A 26,185-nucleotide genomic window follows, 5' to 3' on the forward strand; every position below is an offset into this window, starting at 1 on the left:
GAAATTGAGGAGAGGTTAATGGTTTAGTGAATAGGTATGCGAGTTGATCGTAGCTCTTGACAAAATGAGTTTTGATGACCTATAATTGTACTTGTGCATGAACATAGCGACAGTCAACTTCAATGTGCTTGGTTCTCTCGTGGAAGACGGGGTTGGAAGCAATGTGCATTGCTGCCTGATTGTCACATAAAAGATACATAGACTGAGGAGTGAAGACACCTAAGTTGCATAGTAGACCTTTCAGCCATATTAGTTTGCATGCAGTAGATGCCATGGCTCGATATTCAACCTCAGTAATGGATCTTGCAACAACTGCTTGCTTTTTACTTTTCCAGGTAACAAGGTTGCCTCCCACAAATGTGCAATACCTCGTTGTAGACTTACGATCAATAGAGTTACTAACCCAATCAGCATCATAATAACCTGTGATCTGAGTGCTCTCATTCTTTTTCATGATGATGCCACGACCCACTGAACCTTTTAGGTACCGAAGTAGTCTTTTGACAAGATTAAATTGGCTAGCAATGCTTACTGAATAGGCTATGTCAGGCCTTGTAATAGTCAAGTATATCAGCTTACCAACAAGACGCTGATAATAGCTTATGTTTGGAAGTGGTTGCCTCTCCAAGCTAAGTTTGAGCTTTGTGTCAAGAGGTGTATGGACAGGTTTAGCATCATTCATGTTTGCTTCCTTGAGAAGGTCCAAAACATATTTCCGTTGGCTGAGAAAGAAACCCTTGTGAAAGGTAGCCATTTCGATGCTAAGAAAATATCTGAGTATTCCAAGATCTTTGATTGCAAAACGTAATTGTAGTGAATGCTTGAGCTCAGTTATTTCGTCAGGGTTATCTCCTGTAATGATCAAATCATCTACATATACAAGGACGACCAATGTCCCAGCAGTGCCAATGCGCACTAACAATGAGGAGTCTGCATTGCTTCTTTTAAAACTAACAATTGTGAGGACTGAACTGAGCTTAAGCTCTCGGTGACTGTTTAAGACCATAAATTGATTTGTGCAATCTGCACACAATATCAGGTTCATGACTTTGAGGATGACCTGGGGGTAACCTCATGTAGATTTCTTCTTCAAGCTCACCATGTAAAAAGGCGTTCTTTACATCCATTTGATACATAGGCCACCCTTTGTTAACAGCAACTGAAAGGAGTACTCTCACATAGTTCATCTTTGCAACAGGAGCAAATGTTTCTTTGTAGTCCACATCAAATGTTTGAGTACAGCCACGAGCCACTAATCTTGCCTTGTGTCTTTCTATGGACCCATCTGAGTTGAATTTAACCTTGTATATCCACCTGCAACCTACTGTCTTTTTTCCCTTAGGCAGTGTCACAATGCTCCAGGTTTTATGTTGATCAAGAGCATGCAGTTCATCTAGCATAGCTTGCTGCCAAACTTGTGATTGATTTGCTTCTTGAAATGACTGAAGCTCAACATACTCAGATATATTACAAAGAAAAGCAGTGTGTTTAGGTGACAATTTTTTATAGGACACGTAGTTGGACAGTGGATGTCTTGGCTTGTAAGTGACAAAGTCTTGCAGTCTTGTTGGAGGATGTCTTTCACAAATGGGATTGCGTCGAGGCGCAGTAGAATGAGACTCGTATGAAGATTCCTCAAGAGCAATACTGTGGAGAGATTCATTTTCAACAGAAGTATTGGTCTTATCACTTGAAGCTGGGTTGTCAATTTCAGCGGGGAACTTTGTGTGATGTACAGGCACCATTGCATTAGGTTGAGTGACTTCAGTGGCAAGGGTCTCAGTTCTTGGCAATGGAAACAGATCCAAGCAATATTCCCCTTCACTTGTACTATCCAAAGATTTGCTGTAATAAGGGTTAGTTTCATGAAATCTAACATCCTTGGAAACAATTAATCTCTTAAATTGTGGATTGTAACATTTGTATCCTTTTTGTGTGGATGAGTAACCAAGGAAAATGCATTTGGTTGCCCTAGGGTCAAGTTTGTCTCGATGCAAGGACTGAACATGGACAAAACAAATGCATCCAAAGACCTTAAGGTGTGACAAGTCTACTTTTCTGTTTTTGACAATTTCCATTGGTGATTTGAACCCCAACACCCTACTAGGTAACCTGTTGATCAAGTAAGTTGCTGCCATAACACTTTGAGACCAAAAACGTTTAGGTACATTCATTTGGAACATCAATGACCTAGTTTTTTCAAGAAGATCTCAACTTTTTCTCTCGGCAATACCTTTTTGTTGAGGTGTGCCAACATAACTAGTTTGATGCATGATGCCATTGTTGCTCAAATATTGAGTCATGACTTGGGACATGTATTCGGTGTCATTATCAAACCTTAGAGTTTTGATTTGAGAGGAAAAGTGATTTTTAACAAGACTATGAAAATCTTTAAACACTTCCATCACTTTAGTTTAGTTGCCTTTGACATATGGCAAGTTTCACAATGAATTGGTTCTTTGCCTAAGTCAGGAAACAAGGTGGACAAAACATGTTGAGAAGGGTGAGCTAGTCGCTGGTGCCACAAAAAATGATCTTGAATGGAGGCATGGATGGATATAGACTTGGCTTGTAATCCACTGGGAGAGCTTTTCGATATGTAATAGAGACCATCTAGGTAAAATCCCTCACCAATCTTCCCCTTGGTGACACGATCATGAAAAATGATAATTTCTGGTGAAAAAATGGCTAAACAGTTTAAGGAATTTATGATTTGTCCCACTGAGAGAAGTTGGAATGGAAATGAAGGAAAATATAAGGCCATAGACTCTATTTGGTCTGATATCAAGTGAATTTTTCGCTTTCCTACAATCCTAGCACCTTTACCATTAGCTACAGACACATGTGATGGTTTATGAAGTTTCTCAAATTTATGCAATTTTGACACTTGATTAGTCATATGATTTGTGGCACTTGAATCTACAACCTAAAAGTCATGCAACTCATTAATTTTAAGAGTAGTTTTGAAAGCATTCACGATACCTTTCATGTCTTGTTGAGGTAAGCAATCAACATCGGCCAGAAACCTTGCAAACTTGCCAAGCAATACAGTTGCACTTCCATCTTTATGGTCAACAACTTGATCCTCCCTACCCTTCTTCTGATGGAGATAGGCTGTGAACTCATTTATAAGAGTAGCAGGATTTGCAGTGAGCTGTTTGTATGGATCAGAACTGTTGAAAGATGAAGATGATGTAGTGTTGGCACGAGGATAGGCTCGACTTGTCTTCTGCGTAGTTTTATCCTTCATGAAATCCAGCTTGAGTTCTGGATGCAAGATCCAGCACTTATCTCTCACATACCCGATGTTGTCACAGTGTAGGCACTTCAGATGAGGGTTTTTTCCATTGTATCTTTTTTCATTTGTCAAATAAGCCCTAGCTTCAGTCACAATGGTTTTTGTACCACTGTTCATGACTTTTCTTCTTACTTCCTCACGTTGGATGGTTGCACAAATGCTAGTGAAGGATAATAGCTCATGATTCATGAGGATATGGCTTCTCAAATCCTCATATTCTGAGCTCAAGCTAGACAGCAATTGAAATATCTTATCTTCTTCAGCTCTTTTGAGAAACACGGTGGGATCAGTGGTGTGAGGTTTATAGACATCCAGCTCATTCCACATGTTTCTCAGAGAACCAAGATGTTGAAAAAAGGTTTTACCTTCTTGTTGAATGTTGGAGATATCCTTCTTGAGTTGAAAGATGCGTGCATAATTGTTTTGATTACCATACATCTCCTTCACAGTTGTCTAGAGAGTGAGAGATAACTTGGAATAGCTGAAGATTTCAGCAATCTTCCTTTCCATGGAATTAAGCAGCCATGACATGACCAGTTGATCTTTACAAAGCCACCGTCCATATTCAGGAGAAGTAACTCCAGGAACAGGATGACTGTTATCAATGAAACCAAGTTTGGATATTCCACTAAGTGCAAGACTAACCGCTCTTGCCCACGGCAAATAATTAAACTCATTCAGTAAAACTGAACTGAGTCGTTGATTTGGATTGATATCCATTTCAGAGATGTGAGCAGAAGGAGAAGCAATGATGCTTTCATCCTCTGAATTCTCATTAGCCATATTCTTGCTGAAGGAAAATCACAACAAGTGAGATATACAAAGACAGGCTCAGAAGGATGCCTGCTCTGATTCCATGTTGGCTTTTGAAGTTTCTAATCTTTGTATTATGTTAATCGTATTGAGAACAAACACAAGTTACAAATATATAGAGGAGTTTGAGTGAGTTGCAAACTACACTCAACACTCAAGAACCTATCCTAGATCTCCTTGAATCACGCTATGTAGCCGGCATGGGAAACATGACTAAGCTCCTTGGATTAAGGAGATGACAACAAGATAAGACCCTTATACAAGTTGAGAAGAACAAGAAGAAAACAAACGGCTATTAACTAGGTAAAACACTAATAGGGTTGACACAAACCCTATTACCCAGACAATACCGAGAAACCCTAAATACCCAGAGGTCTTTCAATAGGTTTATTTGGGTGAATTTGGTTGGATGAACTAGGGATTCGATTTTGGATTTGTGGTGAATTTGGTCGAATGGACCAGGGATTTGATTTGGATTTGTGGTGAATTTGGCTGTGGTGAACCATGGATTCGATTTTGTATTTGGGCTTTGTGGTTGCGTCTAGATGTGGTACTAGATTGTCTGCGTATCCTTGATGGAATCAAACGGACGTAATTCATTATATTTGGTATTTTGGTTTCAATTTGGTGCCTGGGCAGTTTCAATTCGTGCAGGCAATGAGCATTTGGTGCCTTGTGCAGTTTTAGCTCGTACGGGCAAGGACTTTAAGCCATTGGAGCGGAACGCGCTGCTTCTTGCCATTTGGTTTTTGATACGACTTTGTGCCATTTGAGACTTGACTTGGTTTTGTGTCATTTGAGACTTGTCGCGGCTTTGTACCATTTGGGGTTTGATGTGGCTTTGTGCCATTTGGTGTTTGACGCGGCTTCGTGCCATTTGATATTTGATACGGCTTTATGCCATTTGAAGTGGTTTTGTGTCATTTGTAGCGGCTTTGTGCCATTTGTAATTTAAATCTGCTTTATGCCATTTGAAGTTTGATGTGGTTTTGTACCACTTTGTTGTCAAATGAAATTAACGAGTATATTTGTAATAAACCCACTAATATTTAGTTTTGGCATTTGACTTTGGCTTGGTGTCGCATCTTTTGTATCCACATTTTTAGCTTCATGAATAATTTTAACTTTGGCTTGGTGCCGCATCTTTTGTATCCACATTTTTAGCCATATCCAAAAAGCCTACGTAAGAGGTATTTTATTTTTCCTCTTCCCTTGCTGCTTCTTTCTCTTTGTTTGTCTTCTAATGCATGGATGAACATGTCTTCTTTTCTTTTGAGTTTTAAACTCATTTCTTCCTTTTGTTGTGGAGAGGAATTTATTTGGAAGACACTTGCCCCTTTTTTTTTTTTTAAAGTTACCACGTGCATGATTTTGAGAAAAAAGGCCGTCTTTGCAGTCACAAATTTGATTGGTGACGGTGCACTTTTTTTGCTTCAGGTGGATATATATAGCTTCAAAGTCATCAAGTTCTTTGTAACTTGCATTTGTTTCGTCTCATATACTGCAGCTTTAATTGCAACTGTAGATCATCTCCGATTCACCTCACGTGCTGGCTTTGGGTCGAGAGCAACCACATCATATTTTGGTATGTCTTTGTGATTTGCATGGACTCTCTCTTGCAAAGCTCAGGGGAATGGTCCAGAAGCGGTCCAAGGAATCCGATGGTGGCATTCTTCCTCAGCGTAGGCAAATTTTGAGGCCTTGGGGAATCGGCACTTTGACTTCGTGGGTTCCGTTCTGTGCGTTTTGCTACGCCATTCTGAGAGCTTGCAAGGGAGAGCGACAGCGAGCATGGCTTAAGAGATGACATCGTCGGAAGGCAAATGCCAATGTTTGGGCAAAGGCAATGAACTTGCAGGCCATTGAAGAAGGACCAGCCTGAACCATGGGTTTCTGTCGGTGTACACTGCAGCTGAGGTTAGTTGCTGCAGTCTCTGAATGCAGCCACCTTGCCGCTGCTGTTTTGGGCTTGCTGCGTTTTGGTGGAGTATCCTGCAGAGAGAGAAAGATCTTTGGCCGGTCAAACAGAAAGCTTCTTTTCTTCACCTTTTTTTTTCGGAAGAAGAAGAGCAATGGAGGGTTGTTGTCGAGGTCCACACCGAGAGGAAGGTGGTGTCCGTGGAGAAGAAGGATCCCGGGGTACATTTTTGTAGTCCCGTTTGAGGTAGGCTCACCGACGAGCATCGTAGCAGGCGGAGGGGCCGGGCGGGTTGTTCCGTTTGCCTATTGTCAGTGGAGAGGCAGCGGCGGCGAAGGACATTTCCCGATCCCTTTTTTTCTTTCTTCGTTTTCCTTATGAGGGGAGTTAAAAGGGAAATGAAGATGTTTTGTTGCTCCTTGTTGCTGTTAAGAATAAGGTTGAGAATTTGACAGAAAAAATGACTTTGAGGCACATTAATACGTTTTCTTTAAAATGATATTTGCCCCCACTTTAATATGAGTTTGCTAACGGGTCTAAAGAAAATCACTTCCAGGATACAACAAAGTTTGGAATTTTAGTTTAGCAAAAACTGACATTCCCTTAAAATCTTCTAAAAGGAAACTGTATGATTTTGATGGAGAGAAAGAGGATAAAAAACTATTGTTTGAAGAATTGTATGTCTGATTATGCAGCCAACGTGGGCTATATATATTTTATATGGTACCCATTGGACTTGTTCCAAAGTGTGCATATGAAAGTCACATCCTTCAATTGAAAGTGTGTAAAGATCAAATTCATCTTTCCAGCATTCTTTCGTTTCCACCGAATGGATGCAAGTCTGCTGTCTTTTCATACATGTGCCTTTTACCAAAGACACGGCACTGCAACCCATTAGTTGTGCTTTTTCACAAACAGCACTGCAGTCCATTAATTGTGCTTTTTCACAAACGGCACTGGTATCCATTAGTTGTGTTTTTTCAATCCAAGAGACACGACATTGCAGCCAATCTCTCATCATACATGCAAAGACTGTTTGATGGAACATGCATCAACTCCCAAAGTTGTGGACGAGACATCATGGCAGCTGCACATTTATACATATATATATCAAATATATATATATATATATATATATTAATGAAATATACCAACTATCCTTCCCTATTTCAATAATATATGTAGCTCATATACTTGGAAACATCTTACAATTCTCCTCTATCTCAAAATATATAAAACTAGAAATATTATAATGAATCAATCTTTCTATCATTAACTTTAATCATACACATATGTTCATGCATACAAAAAGGTATCTTTCGATTTTAACCTTCAATTAGTGTAAGTATCTCAAGGTTCTTACAAATACAATAGTGGCCTTTCCATACCTTAAACTATGTATTTATCAGTCAAAACCGGAAAATACTACACACATGATCAAAACAGAAAAATACTACACATGATCATATTATAGCTTCCTAGGCGGCCGCCTTGACCGCGTTTTAGAACATTGGTTCAAACAAAGGAATCACACCAAATGCATATCAAATATGAATTCAGAATATCAAAAATAGCTTAAAAAGACAGCATCGACTCACTAGCCAGGCACCGTCGTAGGTGGTTGTCGGTCGTCTCGACTTGCCAGAAAATTCAACTATCTCCAAAAATTACTAAATTTTACAAAAATGTAGAGCAAGTTAAGGGGAACAACTTTTATACCTGGGCTGAAATCCAATTCGGCTGGGAAAAGCCTCAAATCGCCATGAACCCGCCGAAACCCTAGAATTTGGGTGTCCTCAATTTAACTCCTTAACAGCACCACCATCCCCAAACTTATTTAGGCTTTATTCTAAGCCTCAAGAGAATGCTATAGGTGGTGGTGATCAAAAGAATTTGTTTGAGATTCGGTAGACCGTCATCTATGAACTTGCGCACCCACTGGTGCAGTTTGCACAATTTCAAGGCCAATTTTCATCTAATTTATGGTGGAATAGGTAGAGGGAAAGTCATGGAATGTTTTTCAGGTGGTGAGGGGCTTTAATTTGTCGAAATTTGACCAGGAAATGGCCGGAGTTCATGGCCTCCGCCAGTCGGGTCGCATGAGTCAAGAGACCCAATTTTCCCCCATTTTCTCTTTTTCTCATTTCCCTCCTTTTCATTCCCTCTGATTGGTCCCTCTCTCTCCCCCTTTCTCTCCTTCCCTTTCCATCACAGCCGTCCATCTCTTTCCTTTCTCTTCTTTTCTTCTCATCTCAGCCACCCACGTGGCATAATCTCAATGCTGCAGAAAATCTAGAGCCTTCTAAAAGGGATTAAATTTACAAAAATGTCCGTAACTTTAAATGCTAATAACTCATTCGTTATAACTCCGTTTCACGAACGGTTTTCGCTTACTCGCTCATAGGATCATCCTCTATCCAAATATGTCAAGAAATCAGATAAAATATATAAAGATAAAATAAATCCTCGTATAATTACGTTAAGCCAACTATGAGCATTTCCGGCTTTTCAACCTAACAATAAATTTCACAACATAATTTATAATAATTTCTGGCTTTTCTCCGCATATTCATATATTTAAATTTTCAGGGTATTACAAGTATGCATTGACATTCTGGAATAGGCTATATAAATTATTCAGTGCTTATTCAAACCACTTATCAGTAACTTATTATTACCCATTGAACTTTGGTCTAGTGATGTTCTAGGCAAAGTTGGGCTACTATTACTGGTGACTTATAGTAAAGGGTTTCAGCCCTATTCCACTAGATGTACTTTGTACCATATCTCTCGAGAGTCCCTTTGTAAAAGGATCTGACAAATTTTTATTTGACCTTACATAAGTTATGTTAACAACTCCTTGTGTTATTAACTGTATGACAAATTCATGTCTAAAGCTAATACGTCTAGATTTGCCATTATATATACTTTGCTATAAGCACTAGACAATGTAGCTTCATTATCACAATACAAAGAAATAGATGGCATTGGTTGTGGCCACAACTCTATGTCGAACAATAAATCTCTCAACCATTCCACTTCTTTGCATTCGGCTGCTAATGCTATAAACTCAGATTCCATAGTGAAGTGTGATATAACAGTTTGTTTCTTTGATACCCAAGAAACAACACCTCCCCCAATAATGAATATCCATCCTGTTGTGGATTTATTATCGCTTGCGCTAGTAATCCAACTAGCATTTGAGTACCTTTCTAGTACTACTGGAAATCTTGAATAAAATAGACTCAAATTAGTAATCTTCTTAAGATAACCAAAAACTCTACAAATTGCTTTCCAATGTAAAGTGCTAGGGTTGTTAGTATATCTTGAAAGTTTACAAAGAACAAATGCTATATTTGGCCTTGTGCTATGCGAAGCATACATCAATCCTCCAATTGCACTAGTATACTTAAGTTGTGCAACTGATCTGCCAGAATTTACTAGCATGTTGATCTTAGAGTCATAAGGGGTCGGTGCTTCTTTTATTTGCAAATGATTATGCTTTTGCAATATTTTTTCAATATAGTGTGACTGGCACAATGCAAAACCCCCATCATGTCTCTTTACTTTAATCCCTAGGATAGTATCCACTTCATTTAGATCCTTCATTTTGAAATTTGAATTTAGATACTTCTTAGTTTCGGATATAGCTTTCATGTTGGTCCCAAATAGTAGTAAATCATCTATATATAAGCATATGACAACACCGTATTCATCAGTGAATTTAGAATAAATACACTTATCGACATTATTTTTTCTAAAACCATTTGACAAAATGACAAAGTCAAATTTTTCATGCCATTGTTTTGGCGCTTGTTTTAGATCATATAGTGATTTCACTAATTTACAAACCTTCTTTTCATTACCAGGAAGAACAAATCCTTCCGGTTGCTCCATATATACCTCTTCATCCAAATCCCCATTTAAAAGGTTGTTTTCACGTCCATTTTATGTACATATAGATTATATACAGATGCCAAAGTAAACGACACTCTAATGGAGGTGATTCTTGCAACTGGTGCATAGGTGTCAAGGTAGTTAGCTTCCTTTTTCTGTTTAAAACCTTTGGCTACCAATCAGGCTTTGAAGGTATACAAAGAACCATCAATATTATTTTTCCTTCTAAACACCCACTTACAACCAATTGGTTTAGATCCATGTGGTAAGTCAACCAAAGTCCATGTTTGGTTGGATAACAATGAGTTCATCTCATCATCTACACTTCTTTCGAGAAAACATCATCTCTATAAGTCATTGCTTCTTTTAAAGTTACAAGATCTCCTTCTACATTTAAAATGAAAGGTATTTTATGTAGAACCTTTTCTTTATTTCCTTCCACAAAAAGTAAAATGGCTTTTGAAGATATAAAATTAGGACCTAAATTCTTTTCTTTTCTAACCTTTTGACTTTTCCTACGTTCTAGAACCTCTTCCGGTTCCTTTCTCTTTTTGGTGCCGGAAATTGAACTGGGATTTTCTTTCGACACTGATTGTTGATTATGTTCTTCAACTGAACTAGGATTAGGTTCATTATAGAATTTATCCTCAAAGAACTCTACATCTCTTGACTCAACAATGACATTTGAGTTCACATCAAGCAATCTGTATGCTTTAAAGTTTTGGGCATATCCTACAAAAATACTTTTTATGCCTCTAGGACCTAATTTGGATCTTTTAAAAGGACAAAAACCCTCCCCCCCAAACTTTTAAATATTCCAAATTTGGCTTTCTGCCTTTCTATACTTCATATGGTGACACATGAGTTTTCTTAGAGGTAATTTTGTTTTGTATATGACATGCTGCAAGAAGAGCTTCTGTAACATCCCACATTGCTCAGGGGAGTGGATCCTGTAAGCCTTATATGTATATTCCCATCTCTACCTAGCACGAGGCCTTTTGGGAGCTCACTGGCTTCGGGTTCCATCGGAACTCTGAAGTTAAGCGAGTTCGGGCTAGAGCATTCCCAGGATGGGTGACCCACTAGGAAGTTCTCGTGTGAGTTCCCAGAAACAAAACCGTGATAGCGTGGTCGGAGCCTAAAACATACAATATCATGCTACGGTGGAGTTGAGCCCGGGATGTGGTGGGGGCCCGGGCGGGGATGTGACAGCTTCACCCTATAAATATGTAAGAACATTTGCACTTATGATCATTGAATTAATCAAATCAGTGAGTGTCCTATTCTTTATTTTTGCTAAGCCATTTTGTTGTGGAGTGTAAGGTGCAATATTCTGATGAATGATTCATTGTTCTTCACAAAACAAAGAGAATTCATTTGATAAATATTTACCACCTCTATCACTCTGAAGGATTTTAATTTTCCTTTCCTTTTGGTTTTCAACCTCAGCCTTATATCGTTTGAAAAACTCAAAGGTTTCATCTTTATTAGACATTAAATAAACATAAGTAAATCTAGAATAATCATCAATGAAAGTAATAAAATAGCGTTTTCCTCCTCTAGTTAAAACACCATTAAACTCACATATATCAGAGTGAACTAAATCTAATATTTCAGCATTTCTTTCTACTTTTTGAAAAGGTTTCTTTGTAATTTTAGCTTGTGTGCAGATTTCACAATTTTTAAATGAAACATCTGTTTAGACAAATATTTTAAAGATCTATAATTCAAATGTGCTAAACGAGAATGCCATAAAGTAGAAGAAGAGTCAACAATATAAACAAAAGAATTCACTTTATTGATACTGAGTTTGAACATTTCATCAAATGAATAACCCTTGCCAACAAATACACCATTCTTTGATAGTATAAATTTACCACTTTTACACAGTAAATTTGCAGATACAAGATTTTTCTTAATGTTTGTGACATGAAAAACATTTGTCAGAGTCATTGTTTTTCCAGAAGTGAATTGTAGTTCAACAGTCCATTTTCCAAGAACTTTAGCATCATTGTGATTGCCCATTAGTATTTCTTGACCATCCTCTTCAGTTTTGTAGATCTTGAATTGTGCTCTATCATTGCAAACATGTATGGTAACACCAGAATCAAGCCACCAGTCAGAAGATTTAACGGCTGTAGTCATATTCAATTCAGTGATCTTGCCAATTTGCATTTTAGACACCATAGTAATTATATTTTCAGTATGAGTTTCCTCTACCATATTTGTTTTGTTTAATTTGGCATCCTCATTTTTCTTGAACCTGCAATCACGAATGAAGTGGCATTTCTTTCCACAATGGTGGCAAGTTGCATTTTTCTCGCCACTATTGGTGCCAAAAGATGTCTTTTTGAACTTTCCTAGGTTATTCACTTTCAAGTTCTTTTTGAACTTACTACTGCTCCTTTCAACATAATTAGTCTTAGTGAAGTCTTGTGAGGAAAAATGTTTTTCTCGTTTCCGAGCTTCCTCTTCAATTTGGATTCCCTTCAAGAGATCTTGGAGACTTATATCTTTTGCCATATGCAAAAGCTTATTTCTATAATTGTTCCAACCAGTGGGTAATTTTGACATGATAGCCCCTACTTGTAATGCATCAGGAACAATTATTTTGACTTCACGAAGCTTTGTGACCAAAAGTAATAAATCTTGAACTTGGTCCACAATGGATTTGCCATCAGTCATAGTGAATTCATAGAACTTAAACGTGATAAATTTATCGGTACCTTTGTTCTCTGATGTATACTTCTCTTCAAGAGCATTCCAAATTTCCCTTAGAGATTAGGTTGTAGAAAATAAATTGTAGAGCCGATCCGACAAAGTATTCAAGATATGTCCTCTGCACATCAATTCATCGTCTTCACAGTTATTTCTGTTGGCAATAATTTGTTTAGTATCTGTATCATTAGGTTCAAGAATTGGCTGCAGATTTGGATCAAGAACATAGGCAATTTTCAGGGCCGTCAGCATCAAGTGTATTTTGTCATTCCAGCGCATGAAATTGGTTCCATCAAACTTGTTGAGTTTCCAGAAAGCACCGTCGTTCATTGCAGACAAAGCCATAGTTTCAGACATCTTCTCCATTGTGAATATCACTTTAAGATTGTTAGAATAAGGTTGAGAATTTGACAGAAAAATGACTTTGAGACACGTTAATATGTTTTCCTTAAAGTGATATTTGCACCCACTCTAATATGAGTTTGCTAACGGGTCTAAAGGAAATCACTTCCAGGATACAATAAAATTTGGAATTTTAGTTTAGCAAGAACTAAAATTCCCTTAAAATCTTCTAAAAGGAAACTGTATGATTTTGATGGAGAGAAAGAGGATAAGAAACTATTGTTTGAAGAATTGTATGTTTGATTATGTAGCTAACGTGGGCTATATATGGTTTATATGGTATCCATTGGACTTATTCCAAAGTGTGCATAGAAAAGTCACATCCTTCAATTGAAAGTATGTAAAGATCAAATTCATATTTCCAGCATTCTTTCGTTTCCACCGAATGGATGCAAGTCTGCTATCTTTTCATACATGTGCCTTTTACCAAAGACACGACACTGTAGCCAATCTCTCATCATACACGCAAAGATGCATCAACTCCCAAAGTTGTGGACGAGACATCATGGCAGCTACACATTTATACATATATATATTAATGAAATATACCAACAATCCTTCCCTATTTCAATAATATATATAGCTCATATACTTGGAAACATCTAACAATTCTCCTCTATCTCAAAATATATAAAACTAGAAATATTATAATGAATCAATCTTTCTAGCATTAACTTTAAGGGTAAATGACAAAAAACTACCTCAACTATTGGTCTCACGACACTTTCATACCTCATCCTTTTAAAATGACAATGTCATACCACATCTTACGAATTTGTGCCAATGTCATACCTCCATCAGTTTTTCTGTTAATTTCTCTGTTAAGTGCTGATGTGTCTAGAGGTGAGACCTACTCATTAATCCAACTGGATTAAAAAATTATTAAATATATTTTTAATAATTAAAAATTAAAAATAATTTTTTTAATATTAAATCTCTCTCTCTCTCTCTTTCTCACCTCTCTCTCTCTTCTCTACATCCCCAAAACCCCTTCCCACCCGACCCCCCCCCCCCCCCGACCCCTTCCCACTCGTCCCCCCAACCTTCCTCCACCATTCTCTCTATTTCCTCTCTCTCTCTCTCTCTCTCTCTCTCTCTCTCTCTTTCTCTCTCTATCTCGCCTCTCTCTCTTCTTTCTCTATTTGGGCAAGTATGAGGGATCCACCCCTAACCCACCCCCCCAACCTACCCGAAGTCTACTTCCTCCCCACTTCTCTCTCTCACCGTGCCCAGAACCCCCTAAACCCACCTGAATTTTTTCATTCGCCCTGTTACAGCGTGAAGGGAGAAAATGGGAGAGAATACGGGAGGAAAGAGGATGGCGGATGAAAAAACCCAGGTGGGTTTGGGGGGTTCTGGGCACGGCGAGAGAGAAGTGGGGAGGAAGGAGACGACGGTGGAGAGGAGAGGGAAATGCGAGAGAGAGAGAGGGGAGAGAGAGGGTGGTGAAGGAAGGTTGGGTGCGGGGGACGGGTGGGAAGGGGTTGGGGGGACTAGTGGGAAGGGGTTTTGGGGATGCAGAGAAGAGGGAGGCGAGAGAGAAGGGGATGGAGAGAGAGAGGAAAGAGAGAGGAGAGAGAGAGAGATTTAATATAAAAAAAATTATTTTTAATTTTTAATTATTAAAAATATATTTAATAATTTTTTAATCCAGTTAGATTAGTGAGTGGGCCCCGACTCTAGCTACGTTAGCACTTAACAGAGAAACTAATAGAAAAACTGACGGAGGTATGACATTGGTAAAAATTCGTAAGATGAGGTATGACATTGTCATTTTAAAAAGATGAGGTATGAAAGTGTCGTGAGACCAATAGTTGAGGTAGTTTTGTGTAATTTACCCTAACTTTAATCATACACATATGTTCATGCATACAAAAAGGTATCTTTCGATTTTAACCTTCAATTAGTGTAAGTATCTCAAGGTTCTTACAAATACAATAGTGGTCTTTCCATACCTTAAACTATAAATTTATTAGTCAAAACCGGAAAATACTACACACATGATCATATTATAGCTTCCTTGGAGAAAATTTTGTATCTAGTTAGCACTATTATGGCCATGTGCTACATCCTGGTTTCACAAACATTTACAAGAGAAAACCCAAAAAACCCTTGGTAGAAGCGGCACCCATCCTTATATTTATATAGGTGAGGTTACTAGTATATGTTCCATCTATTTGAACATCTTAAATTATTATGCCTCATTAAGAATTTAAATTTCATCCTCTATATCATAGCAGTATGTACTGACATTCTGAAACAGGCTATATAAATTATTCAGTGCTTATTCAAACCACTTATCAGTAACTTGTTATTACCCATTGAACTTTGGTCTAGTGATGTTCTAGGCAAAGTTGGGTTACTATTACTAGTGACTTATAGTAAAGGGTTTCAGCCCCATTCCACTAGATATACTTTATACCATATCTCTCAAGAGTCCCTTTGTAAAAGGATCTGCCAAATTTTTATTTGACCTTACATAAGCTATGTTAACAACTCCTTGTGTTATTAACTGTTTGACAAATTCATGTCTAAAGCTAATATGTCTAGATTTGCCATTAAATACTTTGCTATAAGCTCTAGACAATGTAGCTTCATTATCACAATACAAAGAAATAGATGACATTGATTGTGGCCACAACTCTATGGCGAACAATAGTTGCTGCCATGGGGAATTGGTGAACTTTACGAAGTCCCCACCTCCATTTTTGCTTCGGGGTGCATCTGCAACTTCTGCAAAAATAGAGACACAAAAGCCAAAGCCAAGAAAAGACCAAAAAGAGTTTATACCTTTGAGTATTTTGCTCATTTTTTCTTTTGGGTTTCTTTCCTCCTTGCCATGAATCCCTTTGTGCCCCTTTTTTCTTTTTTTCTTTTTTTATTTTTTATTTATTTATTTATTTTGGTTCTTGCTGTGCTCTGCCGTCCACCTCTCTACCAATTTTTCTTGATAAAGACAAGTCTTTTATGTACTTTCTCTTGACAGTCTGGATGAAAGAAAGTGGGTGTGGGTAGTGGAATTGGAACCACCTCGACTATCTATTGTAGTTTTCAGAGATGAGAAGAGCCAACTCCTATTTCAGTTTTCTTTTCGCGTAATGCTATGGAAACTAAATTTTTTAAATAAAATAATGTGTTATCAATAAGAAATAAGCACGTTAAGCGACACTTAATTAATAATCTAATAATCTACAACCACATCATTTAATTTAAAAAATTTAATCTCCTTAGCATTACTCTTTATTTTCGGCAACGTGGAGCAACTGCTCTTATTTTCTTGTTTAATTCATATTTTTTAAATGAATGAAGCAGATTTCTTTGGTTTTAATCTCCACCGTTAATCTTTAGCGCCACTGTCATCTTCACTATCTTTGAATTAATGCAGGGACCATTTTCATCATTTTTTTTTAATTCATTTTGGTATACATTTTTTATCCTCAGCAGTAATATAGGCAGGTTTTTGGTCTGAAATGTTGGGTTCCTCTCATCGTGGTATAAGCATATTAAGCTCCCCTCGTCTTTCCAGTCTTGCTAAGATTCTTAGTCATTTTTTATTGTTATCGGCTTGATAGGAGAAAAGTCATAAGAGGATATATGCAAACGGTTAGAAAACATATCATCTCAATCTAATGTTAAAATGACGACATGAAAAATATTGATAATTTTTACGAACAAATGCCAAAAATCGATATGGTCAATTAGTTGCAAAGATCGGTTTTGACATTGATCGTATAAATGATTAGATTTTAGTATATGAATGACACAATGGTGACGTAATAATGATAAAATGACGACATGATAAAAACTAATAATTTTTGCGAACAAATGCCATAAACTGATATTTCAGCTAATTGCCCCAAAAACAATGCAAGTTTTTAAAGAAGTCCAACATCCCAAAACAAACATTTTCTTCACCATAAATCAAACTTAAGAAACATATCTCAACCTAGAGTTCGTTTGGAAGTACTTTTAAAATGACTAAAAACGTTTTTAGACAAAATATTTTTAGGTTGCAAAAGCACTTGAAGGGATTATTGCAAGAAATATCAGTTATGTTATTCTTGAAGTGCTTTTTAGGACTCATTTGGAGTTTTATTTAGGATTAATTCTAAAAATATTTTCATCGAAAACGCTTTTAGCTATTTTAAAAGTATTTCCGAACGAGTTTATAATGTTATCTATATATGCCATGTAATGGATAAGAACTCTATTGATAGAACTTGTTCCAAAATAACTAACATAGCTTTGGGGCTTATTGCTCAAAAGTCATAAATCAAGGACCACTCAGACCTACCATAGTGCATTAAACTTATTTATTTTTTATACAGTGATATCGAAAGTGAGGGATCAGGCTAGATTGCACATCAAATCAACAAATTTTATTCATATGTTAAGTATTCTGATGTGCCTTATAAACTTTATCATAAAAATTAAGTTTGTAATTTTAAATGGTCAAGAAACATTTGAATCATATAATATTTAGTCGACTTTGTCTTCTTTGTAAGGTTCTAAACCCTACAATTGAATAGAAAAGAGAGGAAGATACCACGAGGTTCTAAGTTCGATTCGTCCTCTCTCAACATCACTTGCATAAAAGGCACAACATTTATTTTCAAAGCGGATCATAGATTTGATTTCTTCATCGCCCAATATCTCTTATATTTAAATTTTTTTTTTAAATGTCATATGAATTTATATATTTTTTTGAACTTGTCATATGAACTAAAATTTTAAGCGATTTGTCATATCAATTTTTTGAAATCATTAATTTATCATATCACCTAACTCCGTTAAGTTTTTTTATTCACAATAAGTCATGTACAATGTGCATGGCTTGTGTTCAGAATTATTTCGGCCTTTGAGACCTTTTTCACAAGTTTTTTATTTTATTTTTATACATAGATATATTTTAAACATGGAGTGGGAGAATAAATTGGTCTATGACTTTTGACCTCTTTTTCACAAATTCTCTACTTCTTTTTGGTACGAACCGAAAACTTTTGGTGGTAAAAAGAACATGATAGCTTCGTTTCAAAAACTTATTGTCAACTACTAAGAAAGACATTAGGTTCACTAACATGAATTTTAACTAATTGCAAGCTTTGAGAATCGGCGAGGTCATTCATGTCTATAAAAAAAATGAAGTTGAAATGTTTGAAATAATCTTGGACAAGGGTGGGGATTTGAAATGTCCATAATAACTTTAAAAATAAGTCATAGGAAAGTCACATGACTTATTTTAGATGGATACCTTTATGAAATTAGAATGAGATGATAAATTAATAAAAAGTTGGTATGACAAACTGTTGAAAATTTTAGTTCATATATCTATTATCTCTATTAATTAATGAAACATTCTTTGTCAACTAAAAGATGGTGAAAAAACTACTTAGTCTTCTGTCACACAAAAAAAAAAAATGATGAACAATAATGTAATTTCACAAGTCCAAATTTTACTAATTTTTATTGAAACTTCGCTTATAGGTGATGTTAAAATACTTCCAATATTAAAAAAAAAAAATTTAAATAAATAAACAAAAAACAAAAATCTCTCACTTCCCCACGTTTTCTCTCTCCCCCCTCTCCTTCTCATTTTCTAAAAAAATGTGTTCAGTGTGTAGGCAAATGTTACTGACAACACCCCTCTTAAAAAATGTAGAAGGTATGTGAATAGACATTTTTCATAAAATTTTCCCGTTTATATTTTGTTTATTTGAAAACAGAAGAAAGGGGCAGACGACAGAAAAAAACCGGTGTGCTGGACGAAAACGAAAGGAAGACGGCACCCACCACCCATCCATCTGCTCCTCCTCCACTCCAACCTTCGTCGGAATCCCTCGCCGTTTCCTCGATTCCGAAGGTCCCTTCTCATCTCTCTCTCTCAACGGTTTGAATTTTGCTTTAATCGTTCATCGTTTCCTTCTCTTTGGTGCGTCCGATGCTAGAATTTCGTTTTATTTTTGGAGATTACGCGCCTTTCTCAGTTTGCTTTGTAAATTTGTTCAAATTTTAGGTTTTTTGTTAAGATCGGATTGTGATTGTATGCGATTAGTTTGATGAACTGTAGAGCAAAAGTTTACAGAATTAGCTTCGAAATATGATAATTAGGGTTAAGCGTGATTTAAGTTTCTGTGCAAATATATTTATATTTTTAATTTTCGCCTCCATTTCTCAGAATTTTTGAACTTGAAATATCCTTAGATTTATGATTCGTATATTGGATCTTCTTTAATCTGTCTGTCGTCTAGATTTCTTCTGCGTACTGCTATCGAGTTGTAGTTGAGGGATGCATTTGCGTTGCTGGCCTGTTGTTGTTTGGTCATCTGATTGCATATATGAGTAATTGTGTAGCTTTCAGGGAAATACCTAAAAGTACTTGGGTGATGATCACCCATTTGTTCCGCTATTGGCGAACTAAAACATTTCTTACGCGTGTTAATATTTTTTCTCGAGGCGTAGATGTAGCTCTATTCGACTTTTAAGTTTCGTTTAAGCAACCTATTAGGTTCTTTGTACTAGAGTGTATAACCTACATTGCTTGAAGCTTACAACGACTACATCATGCAGAATATCCCAGTTCTTTAGTGCTAGCATGTGCAGCTTGGATTTAAGCCTTTTTCCGTGATTGCGTAGTTTGGAGTGGTGAATGTGTTTAATATGATTAACCTTAGATTTATTTTAATTTGGGTGCATTTCAACTGCATTTACCAGAGAACTATGCCAAATATCGCAAGATGGAAACTTCGTATATTTTTTTATGCTATCAAGCGTTTTTGAGTTACTAGGAACCTTGTTTTCTGCTTATAACTTTATTTAAGCTTCATAATATGTTATTCCTTTGAAGGGTCAATAGTCATTGTCGTATTAAATTTCAAAGTTTTCATTTTCGTAACTTTGAACAGGGGATGGCAGCAGAGGAAGATGTTGACTTGTCAACCTTGAAGTCTCAGCTGGGTCAAACACATGAACCATGGAAGCAGGAGATAGAACAGCGCCATTCCCAAGTAGATGTATTACAAACAAAGCTTATGGAGGTAAAGCTTTGTATAGAGGGGTCAAAGGAAGATTCCAAAAAGGAACTGGAGATTCTTTGGCGGAGAGTTAAAACTACTGCAACGGTGTTAACATACTTGAAATCAAAATCAAGAGTAATGGCTGTTCCTCATTTAGCACATACATCATGTGGCATCAAACAATTAGAAGGGGTGGGCCTTGTTGATAAAAATGGTACACCATTGTCTGGTTGGTCTAGGAATGTTGATCTTACTTCCTTTGATAGTCCAGATGAAGAGACTTGGGTTGGGATTAGCAACCAGCATGGTCCTCTGGATGAACAAGATGCGGCTTATATTGGTGAACTACTTAAATCTGTTCAGATGGTTACGGATGTAATGGAAGCTCTTGTGAAGAGAGTTTTACTGGCAGAATCTGAAACTGCAATTGAGAAGGAGAAGGTGACTTTTGGTCAGGAAGAAATTAAAAAAAAGTCGGTTCAAATTGAGAACATGTCTGTGAAGCTAGAGGAGATGGAACACTTTGCACTAGGTACAAATGGTATTTTAAATGAAATGCGGCAGAGAGTTGAGGATTTGGTTGAAGAAACAACTAGGCAGAGGCTACGAGCTGCAGAAAATGAACAGGAGCTTTGCCGTGTCAAGCGGGACTTTGAGTCTCTGAAATCATATGTCAGCAGTCTTATAACTGTACGAGAAACTCTGCTTTCATCAGAGAAACAGTTTCAAACTATAGAGAGACTGTTTGAGCGGTGAGTATGTTTTCTTCTGCATTCAATACATATTCATTCATCTCGAGTGCTTCCACTTTTTATCATTTAGCTGGTTATGCCATATTCTTTGCTATCCTTGTTTTACTCTTGTTTGTCCTACAAATTATCATGGATTGAGTGCCCCATTATCATGGATTGAGTGCTTTGCTGGGCACTGTATTGCTTGTGTCATGGCAAGTGACATCAAACATGAACATGGTAAGTAGAATTTCTTGGTTTGATCAATTGAGGTGCTGAGTTTTTCTTTAAAACAATATGCCACTCTCTTGAAATAGGAACTTAGTCAATGGAAAAAGATTTTACGTGGGTACTCTTATATCCTTTAGTTAAGAAAGTGTTGGGCTTTTTCTTTGTTTTGTTTCATTTACATGGCCAAGGCACATAGAATATTACAGAAAAAATGTATTTGAAGTATTTATAATGCTAAATGATGTTTTTAAACATAACTATTTGAATTTCTTTTTCCATTTTTATGAGAACCTTCTTCTCATTAAAAAAAAAACAAAATAGAGATAATCTTGTCATTATTCCTGTAGAAACATGAACGTGTCAGTCTTCAGTCTTCTACATATGTGCATGCGCAGGGATATGCATGTGTTTTCGTGTGTGCACAAGTTCTTATGTTTTTGAAGCAATCGTTGTAATATGGGTTATTCCTCTGTGGCAATTTGATCTCGGCCCTTTTCTGCAACCATCAACTCTAGGTAGAAATATTTGGTGCTTTATCATTCTGATGTTGCTTTGAAACAGGCTCGTTGCGAAAACAACACAGTTAGAGGGTGAGAAAGTCCAGAAAGAGACGGAAGTCCAGAAACTTATGGAAGAAAATGTGAAGCTGAGCGCTCTTCTTGACAAGAAAGAGGCCCAACTTCTGGCCATGAATGAACAATGCAAGGTGATGGCTTTGAGTGCCTCGAACATCTAATTTGCTGACGCTCGCTTGGCCAGTGGCTTGCTTTGCAACACAGTTTGGATCAGTTCCACCTATCAACGTACCAGAGAGGCATGCATGAATGAGCGACTCCGGATTGCAATCTCTGCCCGGGACTCTTTTCTTTCAATTGTAACATTGTGAAGAGCCCCTTGAACTCATTTTCTAGTTCTGCATTTACGCTGCAGTTGGACCGAACCCAGAACATCATACATTGATTGGAATACAATCTCATTGTTAATCGCTTGCTGTATAGGTTTCATTTGAATGTTATTGGTGAATGATCTGCATTTTGTCTGAACTCCGGCCACATTTTAAGTAGAAATGTTTTATATCAAGCATGGTGATTTAATCTATAATCTATAGGCTAAACGTGACGTTTAATCGGCTCTTATATTCTCAGCATTTGTATTTGCTTCTAAACAGGCACCAGAGAAAGACTTCCACAATTTCCTAAAATTATCATGCATCGCCATGCATTTAATTTTTTTACGAAAGTTTTGTATTTCACATGATAGTGTTACCTTCCAACAGGATCCTCCCCAGATCCTTTTGGTGAGAATCCTGAAGATCCATATATCGTGTACGTACGTCGTGCGGTTAGTTTTTGTCAGGTATTATTTGTGTTTAATTTTAAATAAAAATATTTAAAATAATATATGATCGCATAATGTACGATGAACGAATACGATTCACGGATTTTCGAAATTCTCACAAAGAGAATCCTGCGAGAATCCGGATTCGTGTTAGCTTGACTTTTTTGTATAAGGCCGTTGGGTTTTTATCCTTTTGCAGGATATCTTGAAAAATAATAAGGGACTGTACAATAGTTATTTTGTTTTTATTTATTTTTTTTCAAAAAATCAAAACTCATTCGTCAATTATTTACATTTTTTTAAAAGCTATTCCTGTGAAGTCATCAAAATTTGTCCATCGGTTTTCATTTATTTTAAAACACAAGACTTAGTTACTACTTAAAATACGAGTTTTCAATTTTCATTTTGACAAAAATTAGGGTTACAAGTAAAATTAATTCGCAATATAATACAATATATGCCTATTTAAAGTTACCTCTCTAGTAAATGTGGAATTTATTTTTAATTTATTTTTTTTTAACAAATGATATTATCTTACTAAGAGAGAGGGGATGACCTAGCCATAATTTGATTCAAATTCACGTTTGGCCAGAATCAAAGTTAAGACTTCTCACTTAGAAGTGAAATCATTAGACTGTTGTAATAAGTGTCAACATATTTTTTTTTTTTAAATAAAGAATTTTGGAAAAAAATAATTTGTTTTTTTCCCTCGGAAAAAAACAAAAGGAAAACTTGGAAATCCCGCTGAAAATAACAAAGGCAAACGAACTGAAACCCTAACCCCTCTTTACTCCTCCAATTTGCCCTTTCTGGAACCTAATTTCTCCAAGGGAATTGCAATACCAGATGGCAAATATTCCCAATTGAAAAACCCTTTCGTGCTTTTCCCGTCGAACTATTTGTTTCAATTCCTTTGTTTAAACTGAAAACACGAAAACCTTGATATTTCCTCACGATGTCAGTGAGAAAAGCAGGTGAATCTGAACCGCCTCAGCCGGAGGAGGGTGGCAGCTCTGCCCAACTGTCGCAGCCAGTCCGAACTTCAAGGCCTGCGGAAGATGGCGACAAGAAGGTAGTGCATTTTTTCCGCTGTTCGTCTTAACATTTGGGTTCTAATTTTTTCTTTTAAATTTGTAAATTAGCTCAATAATGTAGTGGGTTTCTGGTGAATCACAACTTAGAGGCTGGAAATTTTGAGTTTTTCTTCTTTTTTCGTTGCAAATTTGTAGTCTTTTGATATTATTTGTGTAATTAGTAGATTTTTTTAGTTCATTGAGGAAGCAACGGGAAGAATCGAAAGAGATATGCATTTGTTGGTTCCGTATATTTGAATGCCATTTACTTTTCATTTTAGACGTAATTCCATAACATTTATGATGATTTTTCGTTTCGGTTGTCATAGAGCACAAACAAGAGACTTAAGGATGTTGATATCTGTGTGCCGATAGTATACGGGACAGTTGCATTCTACCTCGGTAGGAAGGCCAGTGAGTAAGTATTTTCATTTAATTGGGTCTTTGAATAATTTCCGTTTATGCCTTTTGGTATCTTTGAATAATTTCCGCATATGTTTTCCGTTTATTAGGTCTCAGTCCCATAAGTGGACTGTTTATGTTCGTGGGGCAACAAATGAGGACCTTGGTGTGGTGGTAAAGCGAGTTATATTTCAATTGCATCCTAGTTTCAATAACCCTATGAGAGTGATTGATTCTCCCCCATTTGAGTTAACGGAATGTGGTTGGGGTGAATTTGAAATTGCCATCAGTCTGTTCTTCCACAATGATGTCTGTGAGAGACAGTTAGACTTGTGAGTTGTGTATTCTGATATTGATTTCTTCTACTTGAAAACATACGGATCATTAATTACCGGAGCTCATATCATGCAGGTATCACCATTTGAAGTTATATACTGAAGATGAATCTGGGCCCCAGTCAACCAAGAAACCTGTTGTTGTGGAGTCTTACAATGAAATAGTTTTCCCTGATCCTTTAGAGGCTTGTTTTGCTCGTCTGCAGAACCATCCAGCTGTAATAGTACCCCGTTTACCTGCTGGTTTTAACTTGCCTAATCCTGGTAAATTTATAGCTTTGATGGATTTTGAACCTTCACTTCTTATAATCCTTTGATTTTAAATGTTTGTGTGGATTTTTTTCAGTATCAATTGATCAGAAGAATGACAAGGAACGGGGGGACACAAAAGATCATCCCCTTAGTCAGTGGTTCTTGAATTTTTCTGAGGCAGATGAGCTCTTAAAACTTGCAGCGGCTCGTCAAGAGGTTAGAATTAGTACCTATGTTCTCTTTCATTTTTTACTGGTCAATGTGGTCAATGCTCTTTTAGTTTTATTCTATTCGTCTAGTTGTAAAATGCTAATACTTTGGAACTAGTATACAATTTCTTTTTCCTCACACAACACACCCCCCACCCCCCCCAAACAGAAAAAACAAAACAACCTAATAAGAATGGAAATACTGGCCTTTCTTCTTTAGCTTATATGATCATGTTAATTGTGGTCATGTTTAGGGTACTGCTGTCTAAGATTAGTAGAGATTACGTTCTATTATTAGCTTCTATTGAGCTGGTTATGATGATCTGTTTCTCTTCCCTTACAGTGTATGTATATCCTCTCTAGGTCTGTCCATTGTGTTCAAGTCTGAGTCGTTATTGCTGGATGTCTTACATGTCCCGCACTATCTTGAATCCATTTTTAATCATCTCGGGTTTCACTTGTAGCTATGACCCTTTGCATGTACTGTTGCCCTTATCAATTCTTGCGACTTGTATTCCTCTTTCTTCTTACTTTTGGTCAAGTCTAATACCGGGTTATTGTTGAGTGTCCTGTGTTTTTCACTAAACAGAAAGCATATGATGAGTTTCATCTTGTAACTTTTATTCTATGGGCCTGGTTTCACGTGTAGGCATATTCCTTGTTCAATGTACCTAGTTGTTGCTCGTTTTGCTCTTCCTTTTGTGCCTGTTTGAATGGTCTGACTGCAGATTTCTATATTGGGATTTTTGGGAGAATAACATGTTTACATTGCCTTCAACTTGATAGGTCCAAGCCCACATTGTCAATGTGAGAAGAAAACTGAGTATGTTGGATGGGCCGCCCCAACTGTCAAAACCACCGTCAGGATACGAATATGCATGATCATGCTAGGTCATCCTTGAAGTTTCCTCGTCAGTGTAAAACACGGAAGATCAATGAATGGTTATTGATGTAAACATGTGTATCCACAGTTACGGTAAACTCCATGTTTTTTAAATCTCTCCTTTAGAGCTAACTGAAGGTTAGTATAGGAACAACAAAGGAGCATATCACTGAACACGAATTAGAAGTTTGCGTGCACGAACACATGAATGTAAAATATGTATGAATGCACTTATGCATATGTTGAAGTTACATGTATGTTTTGATTGGTCGATTTGTGAGTTTGACGTCAACTATCATAAGCCACTCGGTTTCTTTGTGTGTATGACATGAACTATCACAAGCCACTCGGTTTCTTTGCTCATTTTGTCGTAGTAATTTTGATGTTTTTCAGTCTTACAAGCCGAGTTTACTTTCACTGAACGCAAGAGGTTCAATTTAAGCTCTCAACTAGAAGTTGAATACATGATTCGAACCGCTTCCAGTCATTTCACAGATTTTAGTTGCCGTTGCATCAAACATTCTAGTCATTTAAAGCAGCTTTAATCTGTTCATTAACTTCTGCTTATTCAGCGACAATGAATGTAATCGGATTAATCAAGTGTTCGAGTGGAACTCTGAAGTCAAATGCAGAGAATTCTGACTTTCGATACAGTGATTTGCAATGCAATGT

General features: G+C 36.9%; 3 protein-coding genes across 3 annotated transcripts; 2 read left to right on the forward strand and 1 right to left on the reverse strand.

Moving 5' to 3' along the window:
- Window positions 1–79: 79 nt before the first annotated feature.
- Window positions 80–754, reverse strand: LOC137711858 (uncharacterized mitochondrial protein AtMg00810-like). Its single transcript, XM_068451052.1, has one exon. The coding sequence runs from the start codon at window positions 752–754 to the stop codon at window positions 80–82; it is 675 nt and encodes a 224-aa protein (XP_068307153.1).
- An 18,000-nt stretch (window positions 755–18,754) lies between these two features.
- Window positions 18,755–22,140, forward strand: LOC137738264 (uncharacterized). Its single transcript, XM_068477895.1, has 3 exons — window positions 18,755–18,906; window positions 19,949–20,811; window positions 21,583–22,140. Exons 2-3 carry the CDS (start codon window positions 19,952–19,954, stop codon window positions 21,755–21,757), a joined length of 1,035 nt encoding a protein of 344 aa, XP_068333996.1. The 5' UTR covers window positions 18,755–18,906; window positions 19,949–19,951; the 3' UTR covers window positions 21,758–22,140.
- A 969-nt stretch (window positions 22,141–23,109) lies between these two features.
- LOC137709620 (transcription initiation factor TFIID subunit 14b-like) lies at window positions 23,110–25,784 on the forward strand. The gene is made up of 6 exons (XM_068448650.1): window positions 23,110–23,431; window positions 23,762–23,850; window positions 23,945–24,166; window positions 24,246–24,433; window positions 24,516–24,637; window positions 25,417–25,784. The coding sequence occupies exons 1-6, from the start codon at window positions 23,315–23,317 to the stop codon at window positions 25,510–25,512; spliced, it is 834 nt and encodes a 277-aa protein (XP_068304751.1). The 5' UTR covers window positions 23,110–23,314; the 3' UTR covers window positions 25,513–25,784.
- Window positions 25,785–26,185: the final 401 nt, after the last annotated feature.

This window comes from Pyrus communis, chromosome 1, assembly GCF_963583255.1.
Source record: "Pyrus communis chromosome 1, drPyrComm1.1, whole genome shotgun sequence".
In the NCBI taxonomy this organism is placed as follows: Eukaryota; Viridiplantae; Streptophyta; class Magnoliopsida; order Rosales; family Rosaceae; genus Pyrus; species Pyrus communis.